At 27.3% G+C, this 23163-nt stretch overlaps 2 protein-coding genes across 2 annotated transcripts; both read left to right on the top strand.

Moving 5' to 3' along the window:
* On the top strand, window positions 1–9172 carry LOC114375280 (WRKY DNA-binding transcription factor 70-like). Its single transcript, XM_028333059.1, has 7 exons — window positions 1–305; window positions 1058–1162; window positions 1565–1659; window positions 2059–2394; window positions 7453–7882; window positions 8341–8445; window positions 8663–9172. Exons 5-7 carry the CDS (start codon window positions 7533–7535, stop codon window positions 9018–9020), a joined length of 813 nt encoding a protein of 270 aa, XP_028188860.1. The 5' UTR covers window positions 1–305; window positions 1058–1162; window positions 1565–1659; window positions 2059–2394; window positions 7453–7532; the 3' UTR covers window positions 9021–9172.
* An 8268-nt stretch (window positions 9173–17440) lies between these two features.
* Window positions 17441–22399, top strand: LOC114376495 (gamma-glutamyl hydrolase). The gene is made up of 10 exons (XM_028334645.1): window positions 17441–17814; window positions 18935–19021; window positions 19475–19564; window positions 20309–20403; window positions 20752–20812; window positions 21429–21518; window positions 21630–21692; window positions 21799–21890; window positions 22022–22114; window positions 22200–22399. Exons 1-10 carry the CDS (start codon window positions 17491–17493, stop codon window positions 22231–22233), a joined length of 1029 nt encoding a protein of 342 aa, XP_028190446.1. The 5' UTR covers window positions 17441–17490; the 3' UTR covers window positions 22234–22399.
* The last annotated feature ends 764 nt before the right edge of the window (window positions 22400–23163 follow it).

Genomic DNA, 23163 nt, shown 5'->3' on the forward strand with positions numbered 1-23163 from the left:
GTGTCTCTTCGCTTCTCATCGGGTCTCCAATCTCATCGCGCTTCCAAAATAGCAATGGAGAATCACCCCTCAAATGGAAGATGAAAGGCAATAGAAAAAGAGCCGATCAAAGGGCGTGACATAGCAAACCAGTTAATTGAAGAAGAAGTGTTTGTTCATAAATCCGACACTATTCATGATGGAAACGTAGAAGGGTCGTCAATGCTTACCATTTGTTAAAGATCTTAGCCTCATCAGTATACACATGAGGCTTGCAAGAGTTTCTTGTTCCACGCTAAAAAACGAAGAGGGTGCTACAAGAGAAAGTAAGAATTCTAGGTCTGGTCTTTGGTATATAGCAAATTATGTGTGAGATTGTTGTTGATTAGTTGTCATATTTGAATCCTTTTTATGTTTGACAATAGTATTTGTGTCATGAAAGATCAATTAAAGATGGTATTTTCCCAATCAAATTGGAGGACCATTTTTTTCCGTCATGATGCAGAAGCTAATGATATGTATTTTTCCCTCTTTTAAGAAATGATAGATCAAAGTTCATTGTCGATAATCTCAATGATTAGGGATATTCTTTTTATTACTGCATTTTCTGACAATTTAATTCTAGGTTAATATATATTTTGTCGCTTTAATTTTTATAGCTATTTAATCGCTCAATTATTCTAATCTAGTCGTCTGCACGTGGGTTTAATTTTGCAAATAAATTCCAAAGCTTTTCCCTTCAAACATATATTGTGAGGAATTGAAAATATTCCCTAGACACTATTTTTTTTTTAAAAAAATCCCTGGATAATTATAGGCAAAAGATTTATGCTATTTCTCCCCGTATAATCAATTAACCAAATAACCAAAATCTTTTAATAATTAGTCAATTAATTTCGTTGCAGCTTTAATAGCGTATTGGCTAGGGCAGACAGATTGATAAACCATGATTACAGTCACTGGATTAATTGTCATATATTGCTAGTGATTTAATTTCATAAATAGTTTAGCTAGTATTATTAATTAGTAGATCAGATAATTAAATAACTTATAATTTGAATTTTTCGTCTTCATTAAGATCAAGTGCACCAACATGGGAGACGAACAGCTCAATTCTGATGGAAGATGGCTATGTATGGAGAAAATATGGAAAAAAAATAACAATGAATGCAAAATACCTCAGGTATATATATAAATATTCTTCAATTTCAAATTATAACCAAACCAAAAAATTCGTCTCTCTGATTTAGACCAGCTCTTTGTTCTTAATGCATGATGAATCCAAATACAGTATGATCCAAACAATATTATAAATGAGTAACATCCACCACAACCACTCTTCCCCCACCCCTTCCTACCACCCACCCATCATCATCAACATATGTTTGATCATGTATAGGAAAATCAACTTGTCTTCGTTAGAGAAATGACCTCCTAGCTCACGCACCTTGCCATCGGGATTTTTGTTTATTGCACACCAACAATAATAAATTGTGCTTGGTAGCATCAACAATGACAACAAAAATAGTCATGAATATGAAATGACGATTATTATGAGCTAACGATAGTGGCATGGTGATTGCAGTGGTTGCCGACTCAGTGTTGCGGAGGTGGTCACCATGGCCGCTGCCCGCTGACTAGGGGAGGGATTGTGGAGAGTTAGGGGCAGAATAATCTGGTGTAAGTGAATGCATGATATAACCGTGAGATTAAATAAAATTAATGTGATCCATGCACCATAATAAATTATCTATAAAGGTGGTCTATATTATTACAAAATTGATTTTTCTGTTATCTTTTTTCATGTTATTTTCATGTTATCTTTTTAAAATAATGTTGTTTTGAAAGTTATATTTTTAAAACGATATCATTTTAAAAGAATAACACAAGGACAACACGAAAAAGGACAGTCATACTAACATCTGTCTAAAATAAATTGTAAATATTTAATTTGTTTCTTATCTCCTTCCTTCCTAATTTCTTCTATTTTTCTTTAATTAAAGAAAGTGTATTTATCACTAACCGGGGAGGAGGGGTCAGTGTTATTGAATTTAATTGAGTAATTAATTCATCACGTAGCGTCACAGCTGGAACCCCTTACGCAATCCTGGTGACGTCACTATGCGCATGCATTCGTTGGAGAGTGGAAAAGTAGGTTCTAGCTACAACAAAATACCTAATTCGGAACTAATCAGCTCTTGGATGGAGAAGAATAAGCCTTTGTATCGTAGAATGGCAGCAGAAGCAACTTGTTAATTAGTAAAACAAGTGCAGATGAAGAAGATTACTGCCATTTGTTGCTTTCTAATAGTTTTTCTCTCCTTCCATCGCCCCAGTACATCTCTCTGCTATATGTGGATAAAGCTATGAAAATTTGAAGCCATGTTGCAAGTGCTTCAAAATTCAAGATATGAGGTAATTCATGATATTATTTTTGTTAGTGGCTTTCACTTCATTTCTATACATGAAAGATATGAAAATATTTGTGATGCCGAAACATGTCCAAATATTTTATGTCCCTTGTACGCGTTTTTTTAATTAAGTTTTATAAACTATAAAAACATACCAACTATTCGTGGTATTAATAAAAATCAATATTATTGCTAATTAATACGGATAATATCCATTTCTCAAAACCAATTTCATTTGGATTTTTTAAAATGCTAGTATTACTCCCTTTTGAATATATTTATCTTTTTATTGGTTGAAATTTATTTAAAGTTACAAAATTTTGTTAATAAATTTTATTCAATAATAAAAAGCATTTTATTATTAATATTCACCTCCCATTATTTATAAATAATATTTTATTAAGAAACACGTAAAAGAAATACTATAATCAAGATACAAAAGTCTTGTAAGATCAAGAGGATAAATAAAGACAAGTTACATGGTCAATACACCAATCAAAAACAGAAAATATGAACAATGTTTGTCTTTACCTTAAACCAAATCTAATTTTATCAAGTACAAAATATATCATTCAAGTAATAAAAAAAAATGAAACACTTTTGTTGTGCATACTTTGCATTTATTTAAGTGTTTTAGGTAAGTTATTTTAATTAATATTAACAAATTATTTTATTAATTTCATAAATAAAAAAACTAGAGATACTAGGTACTAATTATTTATTTGATACCCATTAAATGCAAACATAATGTCAACATTTCTTATTTCATTTTATTCATTGCTTCTTATCACATTATTTCACATATCATGAGGGGCTCAAGCAACCCAAACAAGAATTTTAGGCCCAAAAAAAAATCCCAAATTTTTTTTTATTACTAATCTACCTCAAAAAAAAATTATTGTAAAATTATATTTAAAAATAAATTTTAATTAAAATATTATAAGTACCGTTAATCTTTTTATTGATATCGTAAGTAACAATTAATGAACAAAAACTTTTTACCAATATCAAAATTTTATTTAAAGAAACTCCAAATTTTCTTTTAATAAATTATTTTATGAATAAATAAAATGTTTCATTCTTAAATTTATTTTATGTTTCTCAAATCCTTGAAGTGCTCATCATATCAATTACTCATCTTTTATTTTTGTCTATCTTTGTCTAAGTGTAACCTAAGAAGTTTCTAAAGATCATTTTGATGGCTATTTTCACTATCTTTCCTAAACAAAAAACCATTTTTTAAAATAGATCGTATGTCGTCTTAATTATGATATGATCATTTTTGTAGGTACCCTATTATACTATATTGTAATACATGTTAATCAATTTGACTGCCTGTTAGTTGTTTTATATACATAAATAAAATTCATCAGTTGAGAGGATGACAAACTAAATCAAATAGCTAGTTTAAAAAAATTGTCACTTAACCCATAATTTACAATTAAACGCATGAGTCGATGAATGTGAATTTTTTAACTTAATCAGTTATTTTAAGTTTGAGTTATGCAACTATTTTAAATGCTAAAAATGAAAATTTTATCATCTTTTTTAATAATTCTACTTAACTCGAGCATAATTATCTTTTATAAAGATTTCATTTTCAAACAGAAAAACTTCAAGTTTTTAAGACATTTCATTATTTTTATCTTATTCATGACAGCTGTTAAAAAACCCACTGGGGTCGGTCAAACAAGGTAATATATACAAGATTAGGTCCAAATTTTATTGTTGTAGTTGTAAACAAAAAAAGTATTAATTTTTGTTTTTTATTGTACATAATTGTACTTTTATTTTATTTTAAATCATGACAGTAGGGTTTATCTTACATCATCATTGGTGATACTCTCTTCCTCCTAAAATAAGTGTTGCATTCAACAAAAGAAAAAAAATTCTAAAATAAGTGTTTTATTAGTTTTTAATGTAATATTAATTATTTTTTCATTAATATTGTTATAAGTTTTGCTTTAGTTTTTTAATGTAACTCTAATACTATTCTCTTTCTATTTAATAAAGTTAATTTTGTAAAATTGTTATTTTTTATTTATTTATTAATTTTTTTAATTTATGTAAAACAATATAGAATGATACTTATTTTGAGACAGAAGGAGTAATATATTATTTATTTGAGAAATGTTAGCAACATATTTTAGATCACACTCTTTCTTATTGGTTAAATTTATTAAAAATGAAAAAAAAAATGTAGGTCATATATCATATTTAATTATTCTTTCTTGATTTTATAGATTTTAATAAATTTTAACCAAGTTAAAAGAGTATGTTTAAAAAAGTATGATAGAAAATGTGTTCCTTGGGCTACTCTTTTTGTTTTTCTTATACTATGATTTGTCTCATGCTCAATTTTTTTATTTAGCATTTCATTTTAGGTCTAAAATCTTGTACGAGAAAAAGTTAATTACTTGAGGAATTCTCAATGATCAAATAAATTATTCAAAATTTATCATTGCAAACAAGTCATTATTCTAATGACAAGGATGTAATTTCTTGTATCATGATTTTATGACTCTTTCTTTGGTTTCAGAAAATAAGGTTGTTAATTAGAAGGAAAAATTGCCCTATTTCAGAATCAAGAATCAAGAGATACCAAAAACGTAAAAAAAAAAACTACAATATGGTAATTACAAAATATAATTATCAAGTATAATCATTAGCAAGAATTAAACTGGGCTCTTTTATCAACCTGTTTAATCCAATCTGCTGAGCTGAAGCTCGTTTTTTGTTATAAGTATAACTTTATTAATAAAGAGGAGTACAAGGCCGTACACATTTCTCTAATGAAACTAAATCAATAAGATAAATACTGGAGAGCTAAACCTCATTAATTAGAATTGGCCAGACTCGATCACCTAGCTAGCTAGCTATGTTTTGGCTTACAACTTAAATTAGACAACCATTGTTTCTTCAGGAAAAGAGCTTAGTTCCGTCCATAACTGCATGTTGATTAAAATTTAAGAGAAACCAGACCAAAAATAGTTTCGTTATATCATAAAACACTATTATGTGAGAATTATTTCTCAGGTTTAAGCTTAGGAAAATCTAGTGTTTTCTATATTAAGCTTAATTGTTTAATAGATTGTTGATTAGTCGTTCACTCAAAAGACAAATAATTCATAGAAATTAAGGAGAAAAAGTTACTCCGTTAATTATAGATTTCCCACCTTGTTGAAAATTGTTGGAGAGATTAGAAAAGGACTTTCACCAGGACATGGATCGAGTAAATAATCATGAATACCATACAGTAGGACTAAATATCATAGCCAAAGGATTGACTACTAAATAGTAGAAAGTAGAAACAGATTGCTTTGTGATTAAAGCAAATAGTCTCGAGTGAGTTTTACCTATTTGATGAGTTCATTGCTTAATTCCAATATTCAATGTATAGCTAAGGGAATGAATTTTCGCTATAGCCTGATCTACTACTTTTCTGTTTCTTTATTAAGTTGAGGATTTCTCCAGTGCTGATGGAATGTGTGGTGTGAAAAAGTATGCATGGCAGGGGAGAAAGTTTATTATATTCATAGGACTTTCTGAAAAAAGAATATCTAAACATGTACTTCAATTCACTATAATATGACCATCAAATATCAATATTGATTAATTTAATTTGTTGTAACCTTCTTTGACAAACTACTTTAAGAAAGTATTGACAGATGCCTTGAGTTCTTTAATACAAATTTTACAGTATTCAACATATAAAGAAAATCACCAAGGCATCTGTCAATAATAAATTACCTTGAGTTCTTTAACTTTTACAGAATAATAACTTGAATTTATATCGTGGGAACGAATTTATTCAATTACCTTTCATTACATAAAGCTTCCGATCCACACATGCATGGTCCACTTAAAAAGAAAACCACCCCACTTTTTCCCCATGGAAGTATATTAGTTATCAAACAGACCAATCAAAAGACATCAGGTTAGTCACATCCGAAATGGCTAACAACCTTCACTTTTTTTTTAGATAAAGGTCTAACAACCAACAAAAGTTATTCAACAGACAACCAATAACAAGAGTTATTCCATCAATAATTAGCATTTTTTTTACTGGAGAATTGGCAAATTATAGGATATTGATATTAATTTTATTATGGAAGTACCACAATACTAAGGTTAGTTATCCAGGTGGTGTTGTATGTGTGATTCACAGTATTATATTCTAAAAATTTATTTGAAATGTATTAAGAGTGTAAATATTTTTATATTGATATTTAATGGGTAAAATTGTTGTTTTTAATATTTATTTCAAAAATATATTTAAAATCAAATTTAATTTATTAATAATATAAAATTACTATATTAATAATTAATCAAAATTAAATTTATTATATGATGTGTAATATTAAGAATTTAATGATCATTTACAGAAAATATCAAATAATTTTATATTATTATTTAATTATAAATTATTATTGATATGCTGTTAAGATAATTATTATAAAAGTTAATAAATTTATCTTACACAATAATTGTAAATTGTGATAAGATGATTATACTAATGCATGTTTTTTTCTCTTTTTTTATCAATATAGGTTTTTTTTTCTAATTTTAATGTTATTTTTTCTAGATCATCAATATTCAAATATCATATTAAATAGGATAATATTATGAATTTGAAGAATAAAAAATATCATTATGAATTTTAAAACTCTTTCTTCAAGTTTTATAAATAACTAAAATTAATTAAACACACCTAGCGTTTAATAAATTCAATAAACATTTAATTGATATTTAAGATGGATACAAGAGTATATTTACCAAAAAAACTTCAATATGCACCAAAAACAAGATGGATGTACAGGAGTAATCCTACGGAATATAATCTTTACCTTTAACAAGCCAAGAAGCAATGCATGAAAAATGTAAAATTCACTTAACTTTTTGGTACTGGTTTCCTAATTACCTTTAATCTGTTTGACTAAACATGGTTGAAGTAAACCGTAGCAACTCTCTGGACCCATCAAATAAAATAAAAATAACAACGATTTTTGTCTACTGTGCCGACCATTTCTAATGAGGAATTCAATAATTGCTACTTGAACAGATCTATTTGAATAAAAGGCACTGTGTCTCTTCGTTTCTTATGGAGTCTCCAATCTGTTCGAGCTTCCAAATTAAACAGCAATGGAGAATCAGCCTTCAAATGGAAGAAGGGCAATGGAAGAAGAGCTGATCAAAGGGTGTGAGACAGCAAACCAGTTACTTGAAGTACTTGTTCATAAATCCAACACTACTCATGAAGATGTAGAACTAGAAGGGTCAGTGCAACCTTTGGTTGAAGATCTTGTGCGCAAGGTGTTGTGTTCATTCACAAATACCCTTTTGCTATTGAACACTAATAATATTAATGATGTCTCCAAATACACAATCAAAGATGCCCCTTCGTCCGTGAAATGTCCAGAGACTCAGGGTACGGATGAGGCTTGCAAGAGTTTCTTCCACGCTGAAAAACGAAGAGGGTGCTACAAGAGAAAGTAAGAACTAATTTTAAGTCTTGCTTTTGCTATACATAGCAAAATATGTGTGAAGATTATTGTTGATTATCATATTTGAAAAACTCCCCCAAGTTAGTACGTGGTTTAATTTTGCAAATAAATTCCAAAGCTTTCTATTTCAAACATGCTTATTAGCATAGTGTATATTGTTCTGAAATGGAAATATTCCCTTGATATGCATATAGGCAGAAGAGTAATTAAGACCCCGTATAATTAACTGAACCAATTACTTTTAGTCAAATATTTGTTGCAGTTTAACAGCACGCCTTAATTTGGACAGCCAGATTGAATAACCATGATTACACTATCACTGGATTAATTGTCATATATTTTGTGCTATATTAATTGATTTAATAATTATTTTAGTTAGTATAGATTACTGGATTATTAAATAAATAAGAACTTTTGTAATTGGAATTAATTTTCGTCTTCATGAGATCAAGTGCACCAACATGGGAGACGAACAGCTCAATTCTGCTGGAAGACGGCTATGCATGGAGAAAATATGGACAAAAAATAACACTGAATGCAAAATACCTCAGGTATACATTCTTCAATTTCAAATTGTACCTTTCTCTTGGATAAAAAAAAAATTGTATCTTTCTCAACCTAAGGGAGTCTGACTTAGTTGATTTAACAGGTACATGAGCTGTTGTAATTAATCCTTAGTATCTATTTTTTATTTTGACGGATAAAAAAAATTGTTTTTCCCTCCATAGGGCTCTTATCCAATCTCGTTTAAATAATGAATGTGTGTAGGAGCTACTACAGATGCACTCACAAGTATGATCAGGGTTGTCCAGCAACCAAACAGGTTCAGAGAACTCAAGAGGACCCTCCATTGTACCGGACAACATATTATGGACATCACAATTGCAAAAGCTCTTTAAGTCCTGAGATAATGATCGAACCAGCTTTTTCTTCTGGCTCTTCTATGATCCTTAGCTTCACTAGCACCCTCACAAGCAAAGAAGGATACCCATTTTCATCATCACTTTCTTCATCCACAAAACTGGAGCCTATGGAAGTGATTCAGGATGACCATATCGTTCAGAACCAATTATCCTCATCAGATTACCTCCTGTTATCTGACTATGGACTTGATTTCAATTATTAGAGGCATTTTACAATGCTATCCTCCACTGAATAATCTGTTCAATTAGATAAAGTTTATGGGAGTAGTGATCTGTATTTGCATGTTCCTACAAAATTTGTTTTATTGAGGAGGGCAATGCATTGGTAACTTCATTTGGCACAGGTTTAATTCTATGGATTTTTGTTACCTTCATTAAAAACGTCTTTTTATAGTGATTGAGGGACCCCTATACTTTAGTTGCTAAAAGTAAATAAGAAACTTGTTTTCTAAAACTATCATTCAGTCACAGCTTAGGTCAGAATTGAGGGCATGAAATTTTACTGTAGTGAACTGATCAGTACTTCTGGTACTCTTTGCTATGAATAAAATTTTTATTCCCCGAAAAAAGAAATATATATATATATATATATATATATATATATATATATATATATATATATATAATATTTGTGCTGTGAGTATGGCTTGTTGATCTGCTTGGGCTACAAAAAGTTAATTATGGATTGAAATCAGCATATATGGCACAAAAAAAGTTTAAATTTTGTGCACCAGGAGATCTTCATACCTCATGTAAGAACAAATTACACAACTAAATTTGACATTCAATCCAAAATTTAAGATGAAAAGTTTATGTGTATTTCTCATCACTTATATGTTGTTTGATTTGCTCTTTCATATCCAATGTGTGAGAGTTTATCTTCAACACTTTGATCCTAGAACTCTAATAATTCCCCTCTCAAGTGAGATTCTTTGACACATGACATGTTCCCTCACAAGCAAAAACATTTTTCCATCGATAAGTACGTATACAATGATAGTCATTAAAGCTTAGTCATTGCTCTCAATATGCCCTAGATATGGCAATCATGACCGTCAATTAGCTCATATAAGTAAGACACACCACTTGATCTCTATAGTCTACACTACCAAAAAGGCTTTCTATACAAAAAATCTTAATACATAAATCTACCATCAATTTCATTATATTAATCTGACTGATCAGTCACTTAATTACATCATTAACTCTGAAAATACAATAAGCTAAAACACCTAAAGATCTTTATATACACGAGTCACAAATAAATCACACAAATCTACTTTTAATAAGTTTACGAGTCATTTTCACGTACTTATATTTTATTCAACCTAAAATCCTGAGAATATATATATATATATATACTTTAGAAAGATAAAATATTGTTAATCTAATTCTATATAAATAAAAAATATTGACGTTTTGAAAATAGATGTGGTTTTTTCTTATTTATTGAATGTTTAATTGAACATTGATGTTTAAATTGTTACACATTCCAATTTTGATGGTTGTTAAGTCTGTTGAAGTCTACAAATTCAGCCACCATAGTCTATCAAATGAAAAATTGGTTTATGTTGATGACATGACACAAAATAATTTTAGTGATATTTAAATTGCTCTAAGTTCAATTGTAAAGTTAACAATTGACATCACCTCAGAGTAAAAATATCATCAGAAAAGATTAGTTGTCAATGTCATGTGAATACTGTCCTTGTATATTTGTAAGTCGCTATAATTCTTAGGATAATGAGAAGTGCAGCCCAAGTATGTCACTTACCATGCATTTGCATAGTCAAGTTCAACATTAGCAGCAGGATAAATATATAAAATACTCATCGTTAAAAATCTGCAGAATAATCTCATAGATTTTCTTCCTGAATATGAATATTTTTAAAATCATGTCCTTATGCGAAGAATCACACACACATATATCACCATTTAATATGTTGTTTAATATTCTAACAACCCCATGGAAAATTGACATATCAATGGAAGGAAGCTGCGTGTACTAACTGCAGTCTGCTTCTGTCAATTTCATAGGGAAATCAAACTTCGTACCAAAAAGTCCCAAAATTCGGCTGGTCTAATTAAAATTAATAGACCAACATTCTAACAACTCATGCAAAATGTGAATGTTGATCATGTTACTTGATGAGCATAAATTGAATCAAGTTAAAAGAATAAGATCAAGTAAATCTAAGATAAGAACTTAGTAAATTTGCTTAAAAAATCTCAATTTGATTGTTTTAATTTGACCTCAACATCTTTAATATCAAGCACTCTTTTATCAAAGGTTAAATCAGTTCAAAAAAACATTTATCTTTTTGGACCGGTAATCGATTACCAGACTGTGTGATCGATTACCAGAGAGTTTGTGAATATACTTTTGACTAACGACAAAAAACTGTTTGAATTTTAATTTGTGTAATCCATTACCAGAATCCTGTAATCGATTAATAGTGAAGAGATTTCAAAAAACCTTTGAAAAGTTATGACTCTTCATAAATATAACTGTGTAACTGATTATCAGAATTTGTAATCGATTACCATTAAGAAAATTTCATAAAAGTTTTTTGAAAAAACACATCTCTTCAAACCATTTTGAAAAGGTACAATGGGCCTATATATATGTGTTTGATTTCGTGAAAAAAAAAAATGAGATGTTCTAAGAGAACTTAATTGTCTAATAGTCTCTAAACAGCTATTGGTTAAACACTTGTAAATCTATTGAGAATTTTCCTAAGATCTCCAATTTGTATCATCTACTCTAAATGAGAGAAATCAATCTGTACATCTCATAACCTCATTTGTAATCAAGAGACTGTTTGTTTCTTGATTTGTGAGAATCTTGAACACAGGGGTGAAGGATCCCAAGGTGTGTTCAAAGACTGTAAAGGATTTACAGAGATAGTAGAAAATCTCAAGTACGTTGCTTGAGGACTGAAAGTGGCCGAACCAGTATAAATTGAATTTATATTTCTCTCTTCTTTATCTAAGTTATTTTATTGCAATTTACTTTATCTTATGCATTTAAAAAATATTACTAAATTGATTGTTTCTTTTTCTTCTTCTTCTGCATTTAGAGCCTATCATATATCATTTAAAAGGGGATTAAAATTTGTTAGTGAAAAAAATTTAAAACTTAATTCACCCCCTTTTAAATTATTGAAGTCACTTGTCCAACGGTTTAGTCTTTTAAATATTATAAAATTTTCATTTAATTATCCATTTTCTCATACAGTAAATATAGTTAAATTATATACATATTTTAAATATTAATACTTCCTTATTTTCTCAAGGTATTCTCAATATTCTATCATATTCATACTTAATTATGTGCATTTCACATTCTACCACTTAACTAACCTAAAAAGTTCCTTCCACACTTTATTTGTATACATTTATTTTTTAATAGATAAAAATTGATTGAAGGAGGTACTAGGGGTACTAGCCCCAACCTGCTTATAGAATAAGCAATAAACCCAGCCCAAAAAAGGTAACTAGTTTTCTGCTGTAATGAGAGAACATGTATACAATTTCTATACCTAGTTATATATATGAGATGTATTCCCAACTATGATTAATCCAAAAAAATGCCACCAAGCAACCCTTTTATTTGTATGCATGATCTTCTTAGCTGTCAATTTCTCTTAATTTATCCTCTTTTATCTCTATTTTTAAATTAAATTGATCATTTTTTAAAAGAAAGTCAATAGTTAAAAATAATTTTATATCACAATTTAAATTATTTACTATTAATCTAAAATAAAACTTATATGTTTAAAGATATTACTTTATTATATATTTTAATTATATAAAATTAAAAAATTATCATTGTAATAGATAGTCTAAAATATTAAATTCAATAAAATAAATCAGTTATTGGAAGGGGGTGAACTTAGTATTATGGTAATGATGTGGGTGCTCACATCAATAGCATTGTTTTTCTTATTTCACAATGTTCTAAAATAAATATGTACTTTTATTTTATTTTATGAGGACCATATTAAATCTCATGTGTTCGATGCAATAAATTCATTATTTAATCAAAATAATAAATCATTTCTTATTTTGTAGGAAAATGATAATCCATTAAGTAATTCACATCCGATGTTTTTGGTCATACGTAACGTGTTCAGCCCAAAACTACTATTGGGCCTTGTAGGTCAACTGCACTTCTACCATCTTGTTTTACAACAAAGGTTAAGGGAAACTAGCCCTAGTGCTTGGAAGTTGAGAAATTAGTTGGAGTGTGATAATAAAAAATGAACCAAATCAATACAATCAAAAATTGAATCGAAATTAATTATAAAAGTTGAATCATTTTGAGGAAAAAAATAAACCGAACTACTTTATAAAAACTATTCAATTATCCAAACCATTTTAATAAAAATGTTTTGTTCAATTCTTTGAATATACCAAACCAAAAATATGTATTACATAGATAATTAAATTGGATCGAATCAAACCTAAAATATTTGAACTGTTTGAAAAAATAACTTCAAACCAAAGTACTTTATAAAATTGTTTTTATAAAAGTGATTTGATTGTATCTTATTCAATTTTTTAAAAAATTCAAATTTTGAATTGTCCTACAAAATAGGAAGACAATACCTAATTTTACCTTAATTTCGTCCTCCCGATCACAAGATAATACATCCTCTTGCTTGCAAATTTGTAGAGTAGTAATTGTGATCGTTGGCTCATCTTGGTTAAGAATATGTGGAATAGCTGCCTTTGTGATCTCCTATGAGATTGGACTCTTTTGAGTTCTTATAATGAATTTTGATTATGATTAGAATTGTGTTTGGTAAAATTAGTTGGAAAAATTAATTGGAAACTAAAGGTTAAAAATTGGTAGTTTGAAATTAAAAAATTAACTTATTAAATTATAAATATTCAATAAAAATTAGTTATTAATATAATTAAAAAGTACAAAATGACTGAAAAATAATAAATCTATTATTTATTTAAAAACAAGTATTAAGAATAATGAATAAATATATTAAAAATAAAAGTGAAATAAAATATAAAAAGTTAGGAATTGACATTTTAAAAAACATTATAAGTCATTAAGAAGTTACTAAAAAAAACTTGTTTGTAGAATAATTAATTTTTTTAATTAATAAAAAAATTAAAAACTAACTAAAATATCTTATTCAACATCATTTATCATTAACTTACGTTTGACTTTGTAGTATTTGGTAATTTTATGATTTCTCATCGTTTATGTTAACATTTGAATGTTTATTTATCTTATGATTTAGAATTTATGACTTACTTTGAACTTAAAAATGATACATTTTAATTTTATGAGAATAAAAATATATTAAAATTTTTATAATAATAAATTTTAAATATTTTTATATTTATGATGATGAAAAATGTATTTTAACTTTAAATATATTTATATATGATGCTGTCTTTACATTAAAAGTAAGTAAAAATTAATTCCTTGTTCTTATATATTCTTCTCATATTAAAAACTATATCTTGTTTTAACAAAATATAAATATTAATTGTGTTTTTAAAAGTTGAAACATGATGTTGAATTATAAATACTATCATTAGATTTGATTACTTAATCTTTAAAAATCAAATCTCTTTTCTTAAATTGTAGAATCATAATCTTGCTTTTATTTAATTTATATAAATATCATTTTCATAATATGTGATCAATATAATGAATCTTTTAGTTATTAATATAATTTAAATAATTAGTTTCATTTTAATTTTTGTATTTTTCTCTCATAACAAAAGTTCTAGCTCCGCCCCTAGGTATATATAAAGAAATTAAACAATAAAAAGTAAGATATTTATCTTCTCTTGATATATATGTGTCTCCTATTTCCCTTAAAAAAAAATTTTGTCTCCTACTAAAAATTCTCGTACCGAAAAAAGATACACATTGAGAATACCTGTAAATTAAACTGGTTTAAATGGGTACGAATTGTGGGGCATCGACTTCGTCAATTGATCGGCGTCGTTTCTTGCTTCTTGTAGTAAACTACTAGTAGTATTATTTTTTCCATTGACTAAAATAATTATCATCTGTCTACGAAAAATATTTTTAAAATAAAATTGACAACGCAATTCATAATATGCAGATATTAATATGTTTCTATTGTTAAATAAATTTGTGCAACATTTATTAAATAATGAGATTTTTAATAATAACTTTTATGAATTAAAATTAATGATAAAAATTATATTTAAAATGTGTTAAGGATTGTTTTTTTACGAAATGTTAAGGATTATGTTAAAAAATATATTATTAATTCGTAATTTTTTATTTTAATATCAAATTAAAATGAATAAAAGAATCTTTTCTCTAAAGTTATACTGCTAGGAATAATTAATACTAGTATTTTTATAAAATAACTTTTTTTTTACCAAATTATAAAAATAAATTATAAGACGCAACTAAACATATATTTTTTTTTATCGACGTTAATATTAGCAAACATCTTTCCACTAAAGTTACACTCTTAGGAATAATTAATAGTATTTTTTATAAAAAATGAATTTATATTTTTATATAAAAATATATTATTTAATTTAACATGATTGAGGTTTCCTAAAAACAAACATGAGGAGTTAGTTTTATTTTTTTCTAAATCCGTCAACAAAAAATCTTTCAAAAAATTCGATTTAGTTAATCGAATCGATAAATCGTAATCGAATATTTTGTGGGTTCACTCTTTTGGCAGATATTTCACGGTATGGGGGTTTTGTGGTAGTCATTTAGTGGGCCTCAAGAAGAGGACGAAAGAAATGCCACTGTCATCACTGTGTGTACCTTAAACTCCATAATGCAAGGCTCATATTATGCTTCTTTTTAACAACTTGTCATAAATTTTAAAATGAAAGTTAGTTCCAATTTAACTTTCGTTTTGAAATGTTACTGTGTACGAGTATTTTTTTTTTTTTTACAGAAATGTTACTATGTAATGTTAATATAAGTAGTATTATACTAGTATCATATAATATTTCGATTTCCTAAAAAAAAATATAAGTTGATGTCTATAAATAATTAAATACCTTTATTTAATAGGTGTAGTTAAATTGAAACCACACATTGAAATTGTGTGAGTAAACATGAATTTGACTTTTGTATAATATATTTTTGAAAAGGTGTAAAAAGTCTTAAGTATGATTAAATTTTAGATTAAGATTTAATTATATAATTAACTAAAACGATTGAAATATGTAGGAATGTTTTAATGTCTCGTCAGAAGATGTCGCTTTCAGCGTGGTTATCTTCTCGTTCTTCGTGTTCCTTCTTATCCAACGGTTCATTTAGTAGAAAATTCAAAAACAAAAGCAATGAAAGAGAAATATTTGATGGAAGAGAAGTAAAAAAAAAAAAAAAGATAGAAAGATAAATAAATTTAATAAATACTGCTAGCATAACTTTATTTCAATTCAACTAAATATTATTTTACTTTTCTCCTGTTTCTACTCTTGTCTTATTTTTCTGCTGCCGGGCGTAAAACAATAAATTTAAAAAATGCTACTACCATTTCTATATTTATTTTATAAGTTCATTTAAAAAAGATTTTTTATTCTTTCTTTTCCTCTGTGGGTCTTGGATGATTTTAAAAAAAGTATAAACTATGTGGAGAATTATATAAAATATTTTCTAAATGTTAGTGCAGTAACTTACAAAGGTAATAAGATATATATGAAGACCCTACCACGTTGCTGCATTTACTTTTTGAATAATGGTTGCATGAAACACGAATCTTATCGACAGTACTATTAAAACTATCCAATCACACGTGTCTCGCTGTTACCAATTTTTTTTCTGGCTCAGTAATCCTTTGAAGATAATGAGCATAAGAGCATTGATTGTTGTGCTCGTTTTAGATAGGGTGTAAAAAAATTAATTTGATAAAAAAAGTTAAATTGAATTGATTTTAAATTATTTTAATCGGTTGAGTTTTATATATGAATAATTAAACTGATTTAAAATTAAATTAATTTTCAATTAAATTAATTTTAAATTGATTCTAAAAGTTGAATTATTTTTTTAAATAAAAATCAATTTAATTAACTAAATTTATAGAAATAATTTGATTGATCAAATTGATTCTATAAAATAATAATTTGTTCTTTTCTTGAATTAATTTAAAAAATTAATTTGATTTAAGTTCAATTTTTACAATAAAATAATTCAATTCAAACTAATTTTTGGGGAGAGCATTCTACCGAAAGGGTCTGGGAATTTTATTTGTTTTGACAACTTTTTTTTTCTTTTCCCCAACAGGCTGGGGATTTTATTTTACTCCATGCGGAGCATGGGACTGTAATATAATTTCTAAAATAATAAAATCAATAAAAGACACCGTAAAAATTTACTAGAAAAAAGTACAGTATATCCAAACAGTTCCCACTTACCACCAACACCAACAACAACAATAATTGTCCCAAACGGTGATAATTTGTTAATTAATTAAGTGATTCATGTTTAAATGTTAATTAATTTTTAATATGAAATAAATTAGGTTAAAAAATATATTTGATCTTCTATAAAAACAAGTCACGGCTGTGGAAAGTTATTTCGTATCAATGTTATATTAGGAAAAAAAATTCCCACGTGCCAATTAACACCATAAATAATCCCACACCTCCCTCGATAGCTTCAAGCTCCAACCATCACTTCCCTTCTCCAACATGCCAAACGACAGCGTTCTGAGTCTTTTCTTCTTCGTTACCCTCTTCACATGCCTTCTCTCTGCTACTTCCCACGATGACCATATTTTCCTACCGAGTCAACTCCATGACGATGACTCAGTGAGTTGCACTGCAACCGACCCAAACCTTAACTACAAGCCGGTGATCGGAATCCTGACCCACCCCGGCGACGGTGCCTCTGGCCGGCTCAGCAACGCCACCGGGGTTTCTTACATCGCCGCCTCCTACGTTAAATTCGTGGAGTCCGGTGGTGCTAGAGTTATTCCCCTTATCTACAATGAGTCACCTGAGAACCTTAACAAGGTAGTACTCGAAAATACTGTCCCTTTTTTTTCTTCGTTTTTCTAAGAACATTAGAATTACACTTTCAAATACGTTTTTTTTAATACACTTTGCAGTTAAAAATTGTTAAAATACTAATAAAATCATGAGATTTTTATTAGATAAAAAAAGTGAGATAAAAAAAAACTAAATTCCCTCCTATTCTTATTAAAAGATCCGAACCAACAAATTTATCCGATTACGAAATTTGGTTATTGTTTTTTTAAGAATGGTTGATTTAACAAATATTAATAAATTATGTTTTTCTGTTATGTCATTCTAAAATTGACTTTAGTGAATAATATTTTTGTATAAAAATAATTATAAAAAAATATGATAAATTGGATCTTTTATAAGAGGGACTTAGCCACGTTTTTTATTTGGACATTTTGAAAGGAATAAAAGGAGTAATTTCTAATAAACTTTAATTATTAATAAAAATGTATTAAAAAAACATAAATGTATATTTGATCCTTTAATTATAATTTAAAATTTAATTTAATCTCTTAATTATTGAAATATTTAATTAGATTCCTCAGTTATTTAAATATTTGACAAAGTTAACTAAAAGTTTAAAGATGAAAAGTTAACCGATATCTAAAAGTTGGAAAATTTGTTTATTAAATTATAAATATTTGATAAAATTAATTATTGAAATAACTAAAAAATGTAAAATGATAAAAAAATAATAAAATTATAATTTATTTAAAAATGATAATTAAGAAATTAAATAAATATATTGAGAACAAAAGTCAAACATGAAATCAAACTTAATTATAGATTTTTAAGTGGTGTCGTATGATTAAAAATAAATTTTGTGAGTGAGGAAGATATATGAAACATAAATTTTAATTGTATAAGAACACATAAAGCAATTAAGAAACCGAATCTTAATTAAGTATTTTTTTTTTCTAAATTCTCTTGTGAATGAAGTGATTAATCGGTGATTAAAAATGGTTTGAACTTAATTTGCTTTTTATATAAGTTTCGAGGAGATCAGGATGACTAAACCAGAGATTTCAGGAGCTAAATTATTTTACTCGGGGTGAAGAAATTTACCATTGTGAAGCTTAACTCTGCTTTTTGGTTTCACTTGTTGCAGAAGCTCGATTTGGTCAATGGAGTGCTCTTCACTGGTGGGTGGGCTGTTTCTGGTCCATATTTGGATACTCTTGGAAACATTTTTAAGGTATATATTTTTTTCTATCAGCAAAAAAATTAAAATTAAGAAAGAAGATATGGTACAAGGGATATTCGCATTTTTAAGGTATATATATGATTATATTTTTTCTAATACGTAACTTTGTAATGTTTTTTGTTTTGTATTTTTCTGGGAATTACTAAAACTTTGTAATGTGAATTAACATTGATCAAGGATAGCGTATTTTAATCCTGAGTTTCATGGATCAAATCCTTTTGACTTGTGTGAACAAACACAAAACCAAATTTTACACATTTTTATTTTTATTTTTTCATCACATATCAAACTTTCTTTCTTTCTTTCCTATTTTTCCCTTGTCACTCGAGATGTCGCTCCCCTTAGAATATGAAAAAAAAATATTTTTTATTGTTGATATTCATGTTGATATATGTGGTTGTGCAATTTAAAAATTTATTTGTCGATTTTTATTTATCTGTCCAGAAAGCTTTAGAGAAAAATGATGCTGGAGACCATTTCCCAGTAATTGCCTTCAACTTAGGTGGAAACCTCGTAATAAGGATCGTAAGCGAGGTAAGTTATCTTCATTAATTGTGATTTATCATGCATGATTTTTAAAATTCACTCTTCTAATTAAAATGTAAAAAATATAGGGATGAGTCAGAGAAGCTTTTCTACTAATTAGGTAATTTTATTAAGCTAATAGTATTTTAAATCGTTCATAAATGAGTGACTTTTGACGACTTTACTTATTTCAAGAAAATAGTCATATTTGTTTTAAAAAGACCTTCTAAAAAAACAGTATTTGAGAAAGAAGAATTTAGAATAATTTTATATCTTCCAATTTTAGTAATGAAAATATTAGGTCAGTGTCAAGATTTTTATTTTATTTTTTGTATATGTGAGTGTCAAGATTAGAACGTAATTACAGGTTTTAGGATAAATTGGCATAACAGTAAAAAAAAAAAAAAGAGAGGATAAATTGGTATAAATGTGTATTAATCATTTCTTCTTTATATCTTTTTATCTGTTTTCTAAATGAATGGGAGTTTAATAGAAGTGTTTATACAGTAAAAAAAAAAAAAAGTTTCTTCAATTTTCTCTTCTATATATGCTTTCAGTCCTAAGAAAATAGCCGATATCGTTACAATAACCTTTCTTTATATCGTCTTTTAAGAATTTTCTATATAATATCTTTTGATTTGTTTAAATATTTTTAAAAATATAACAAAATACAACTTAATATTTCTTTTTTGTGTATTGTACTTATTTTTCTCATGTATTGTATTTTTTTTTTTTACTTTTCATTGGAAACAGCAAACTGATATTCTTGAACCATTTACTGCGTCGAGTTTGCCAAGTTCTCTTATATTGTGGAAGGAAGCAAATGCTAAAGGAAGTCTATTTCAAAGGTAAATAATCTGCATTCTGCATTATAGTATTATACATTTTAGTTATCTGAAGATCGATGCTTTGAAGGGACATTTTATGAATAAAAAAGTTTCTATCGCTTCCTATTTTACAAAGTTGGTTTGAACTTAAATTGTTATTTTACTGCATATCTTTCATTTTAGAGGTCATGAACTCATGATGTTCATTTCAAAAAGATTTACGATATTTTTATACTAGATTTGAGATATTTGTGTACCTAAAGTCTTAACAATCCTTGCATTAAATTCATTGATCCCTTAATTTTATTTGTGAGAACAAGAGATGATGATAGTTAACATTTCTTTTTCTTTTTTTTGTTTCTTTAATAGATTTCCTTCAGATTTGTTGACACAGCTGAAGACAGATTGTCTCGTCCTGCACAATCATCGTGTGAGTTTTGTATTGTCAATGACTTAGTATTACATAGTGTGACGCTTTTACTGAATTTAAAATTTTGACTGGACTAATTGTTATCCATTACAATGAAGCATTTAATTTATAATTATTAATAAAGATAATTATTTCCTGCGTATACATATTTTTTATTTCTAAATTATCCATCAACATATATATATATATATATATATATATAATTATTTTTATTTTTTCATAACTATTCAAAATGTAACTATTGTCATTTTTCCTATAAAAAACTATTATCATTACTTTTTTGAATTGTTTTTTTTTTTCTGAAATAAAGATAGAGATACAAAATATTTTTCTTTCAACTAACCTATAAAGTGAGTTTGTTCTTTTTCTTATATTAATCATTCAGTTTATGACTTGCGAGTATGTGACTAATTAATAAATCCTGAAATGATGGATTACTCACTTTTTTCATTCTTTAACTTCATTTTTTTTGTGACATTCTTTAACTTCATCTATTTGATATTGTTGATTGTTCTCTTAGCTACTCGATCTTGCTTTTACTGAATTTTAATTATATCTATATATATATTTAATTTAAATTCAGTAGTTTAAATTTGATATGTTTTTTACATGACAGTATGCCATATCCCCACGCAAGCTTCAATATAACACCAAGTTATCTGACTTTTTTGAGATTCTGGCAACATCTGAGGATAGAGATGGAAAGGTATTAAATTAATGTTGTCCTCTCTTCGTAATTAAACAACATGTTTGCATAATATTTTAACTTGTATTTACCTTTTGGTTAAGATATCTAACATTATCATTGCTATTTTAGACTTTCGTTTCCACAGCACGTGGTAGGAAATATCCCGTGACTGTCAACCTATGGCAACCAGAGGTAATTAATTCATAAAATTGCTTTAAATGGCAAACACCATTTTTAATTAGTTAATTCTCAATTTCTTATTTTAATTATATTGCACCTTTTACAAATAATGTTACAGAAAAATGCTTTTGAATGGGCTACATCTTTGAAAGCCCCTCACACAGAGGATGCAATTCGGGTTACTCAGTCCACAGCAAACTTTTTCATAAGGTTAGGCCTCAAACATTAATATTTCCATCCATTTTAATCTTCTCATATTATAAATGGTCATTTTAGAGGGACGAAAGTTGTAATTATGGGCTTATGGCTTAACATTTTCACCTTGATGAATTTGGGTACAGTGAAGCTAGGAAATCCACAAACACACCTGATGCTCAAAAAGTGCGAGATAATCTCATCTACAATTACAAACCTACTTTTGGTGGAACGGCTGGGTAAGCCCCAAATGTCTTTGTGACAATGTTATTAATTAATTACCTTGCACATAAAGTTTCTAACATGGTTTTTTGCAACTTGCAGGAAAGGATATGATCAAGTGTATCTCTTTGAATAATTCTATCTGTAGGAGGTGTCCTTGAATTTGATTTTATGCACAATAAATTATGAACTGGGGATGTAGTTTGAAGAAATAAAAATTTGTGCACAGTGATGTTTGTAAGATGCTTAATTTCAGGGCAATGCTCTGCTTATCAATGTGTTATATCTTGTTATTGCCCCAACCTTGGTATATTCTTCATTTTGCTATAATTCTATTAATTGCACGGATAATGGCCGTGATACATGTAAAACGCACTCAAGAGAAAGTGCATTACATCGTACTAGTACTAGTAATAATATAGAAATAAAGTTTCAAGTATCAATTTAATTATAGAGAAACAAAGAGAAAACAAGTTTCTATTATTAGATATCCAAGAATCTGAAGCTATATAAATATAAATAATCAAAAATAAAAAATTTAAGTAATTGTATACCAAACTAAAGATAACAACCAAAAGAATTCACACATAACTGGTACAAGTGAATGTGAATCAATTATGGACTAGTTTAGAACTTAGATTTTATTTGCACTTAATTATTTGATTTCTAATTTAAAATTTAAATTTAATATTTTATGTTTTAAAATTAATTAAAATGGACTTCAAGAATAATTATTATTTTCAATTAGAAAAAAACAATAAAGATAAAAAGAACAATAATTTTATAAAATAATTATTAAATTATCATTAATTCATTTATAAATTTTGTTATTTATTATTAACATTATAAAAATGTAATAAATATGAAAAATAATTAATATTATATCATGGATATCAAACTCTTGAGTTAATTCGTTCACTTATCTTCTGTAAGTCGACTCTTGAGTAAATTCTTTTTTTAGTAGACTTTTGGTAAATTTTATAAATTCTAAGTAAATTCGGTAGAATTTGGAGTTTACTATCGAGTCAATAAGTTAAAAAAATAAGACAAAAATATAAATTATTTT

This window comes from Glycine soja, chromosome 11, assembly GCF_004193775.1.
Source record: "Glycine soja cultivar W05 chromosome 11, ASM419377v2, whole genome shotgun sequence".
In the NCBI taxonomy this organism is placed as follows: Eukaryota; Viridiplantae; Streptophyta; class Magnoliopsida; order Fabales; family Fabaceae; genus Glycine; species Glycine soja.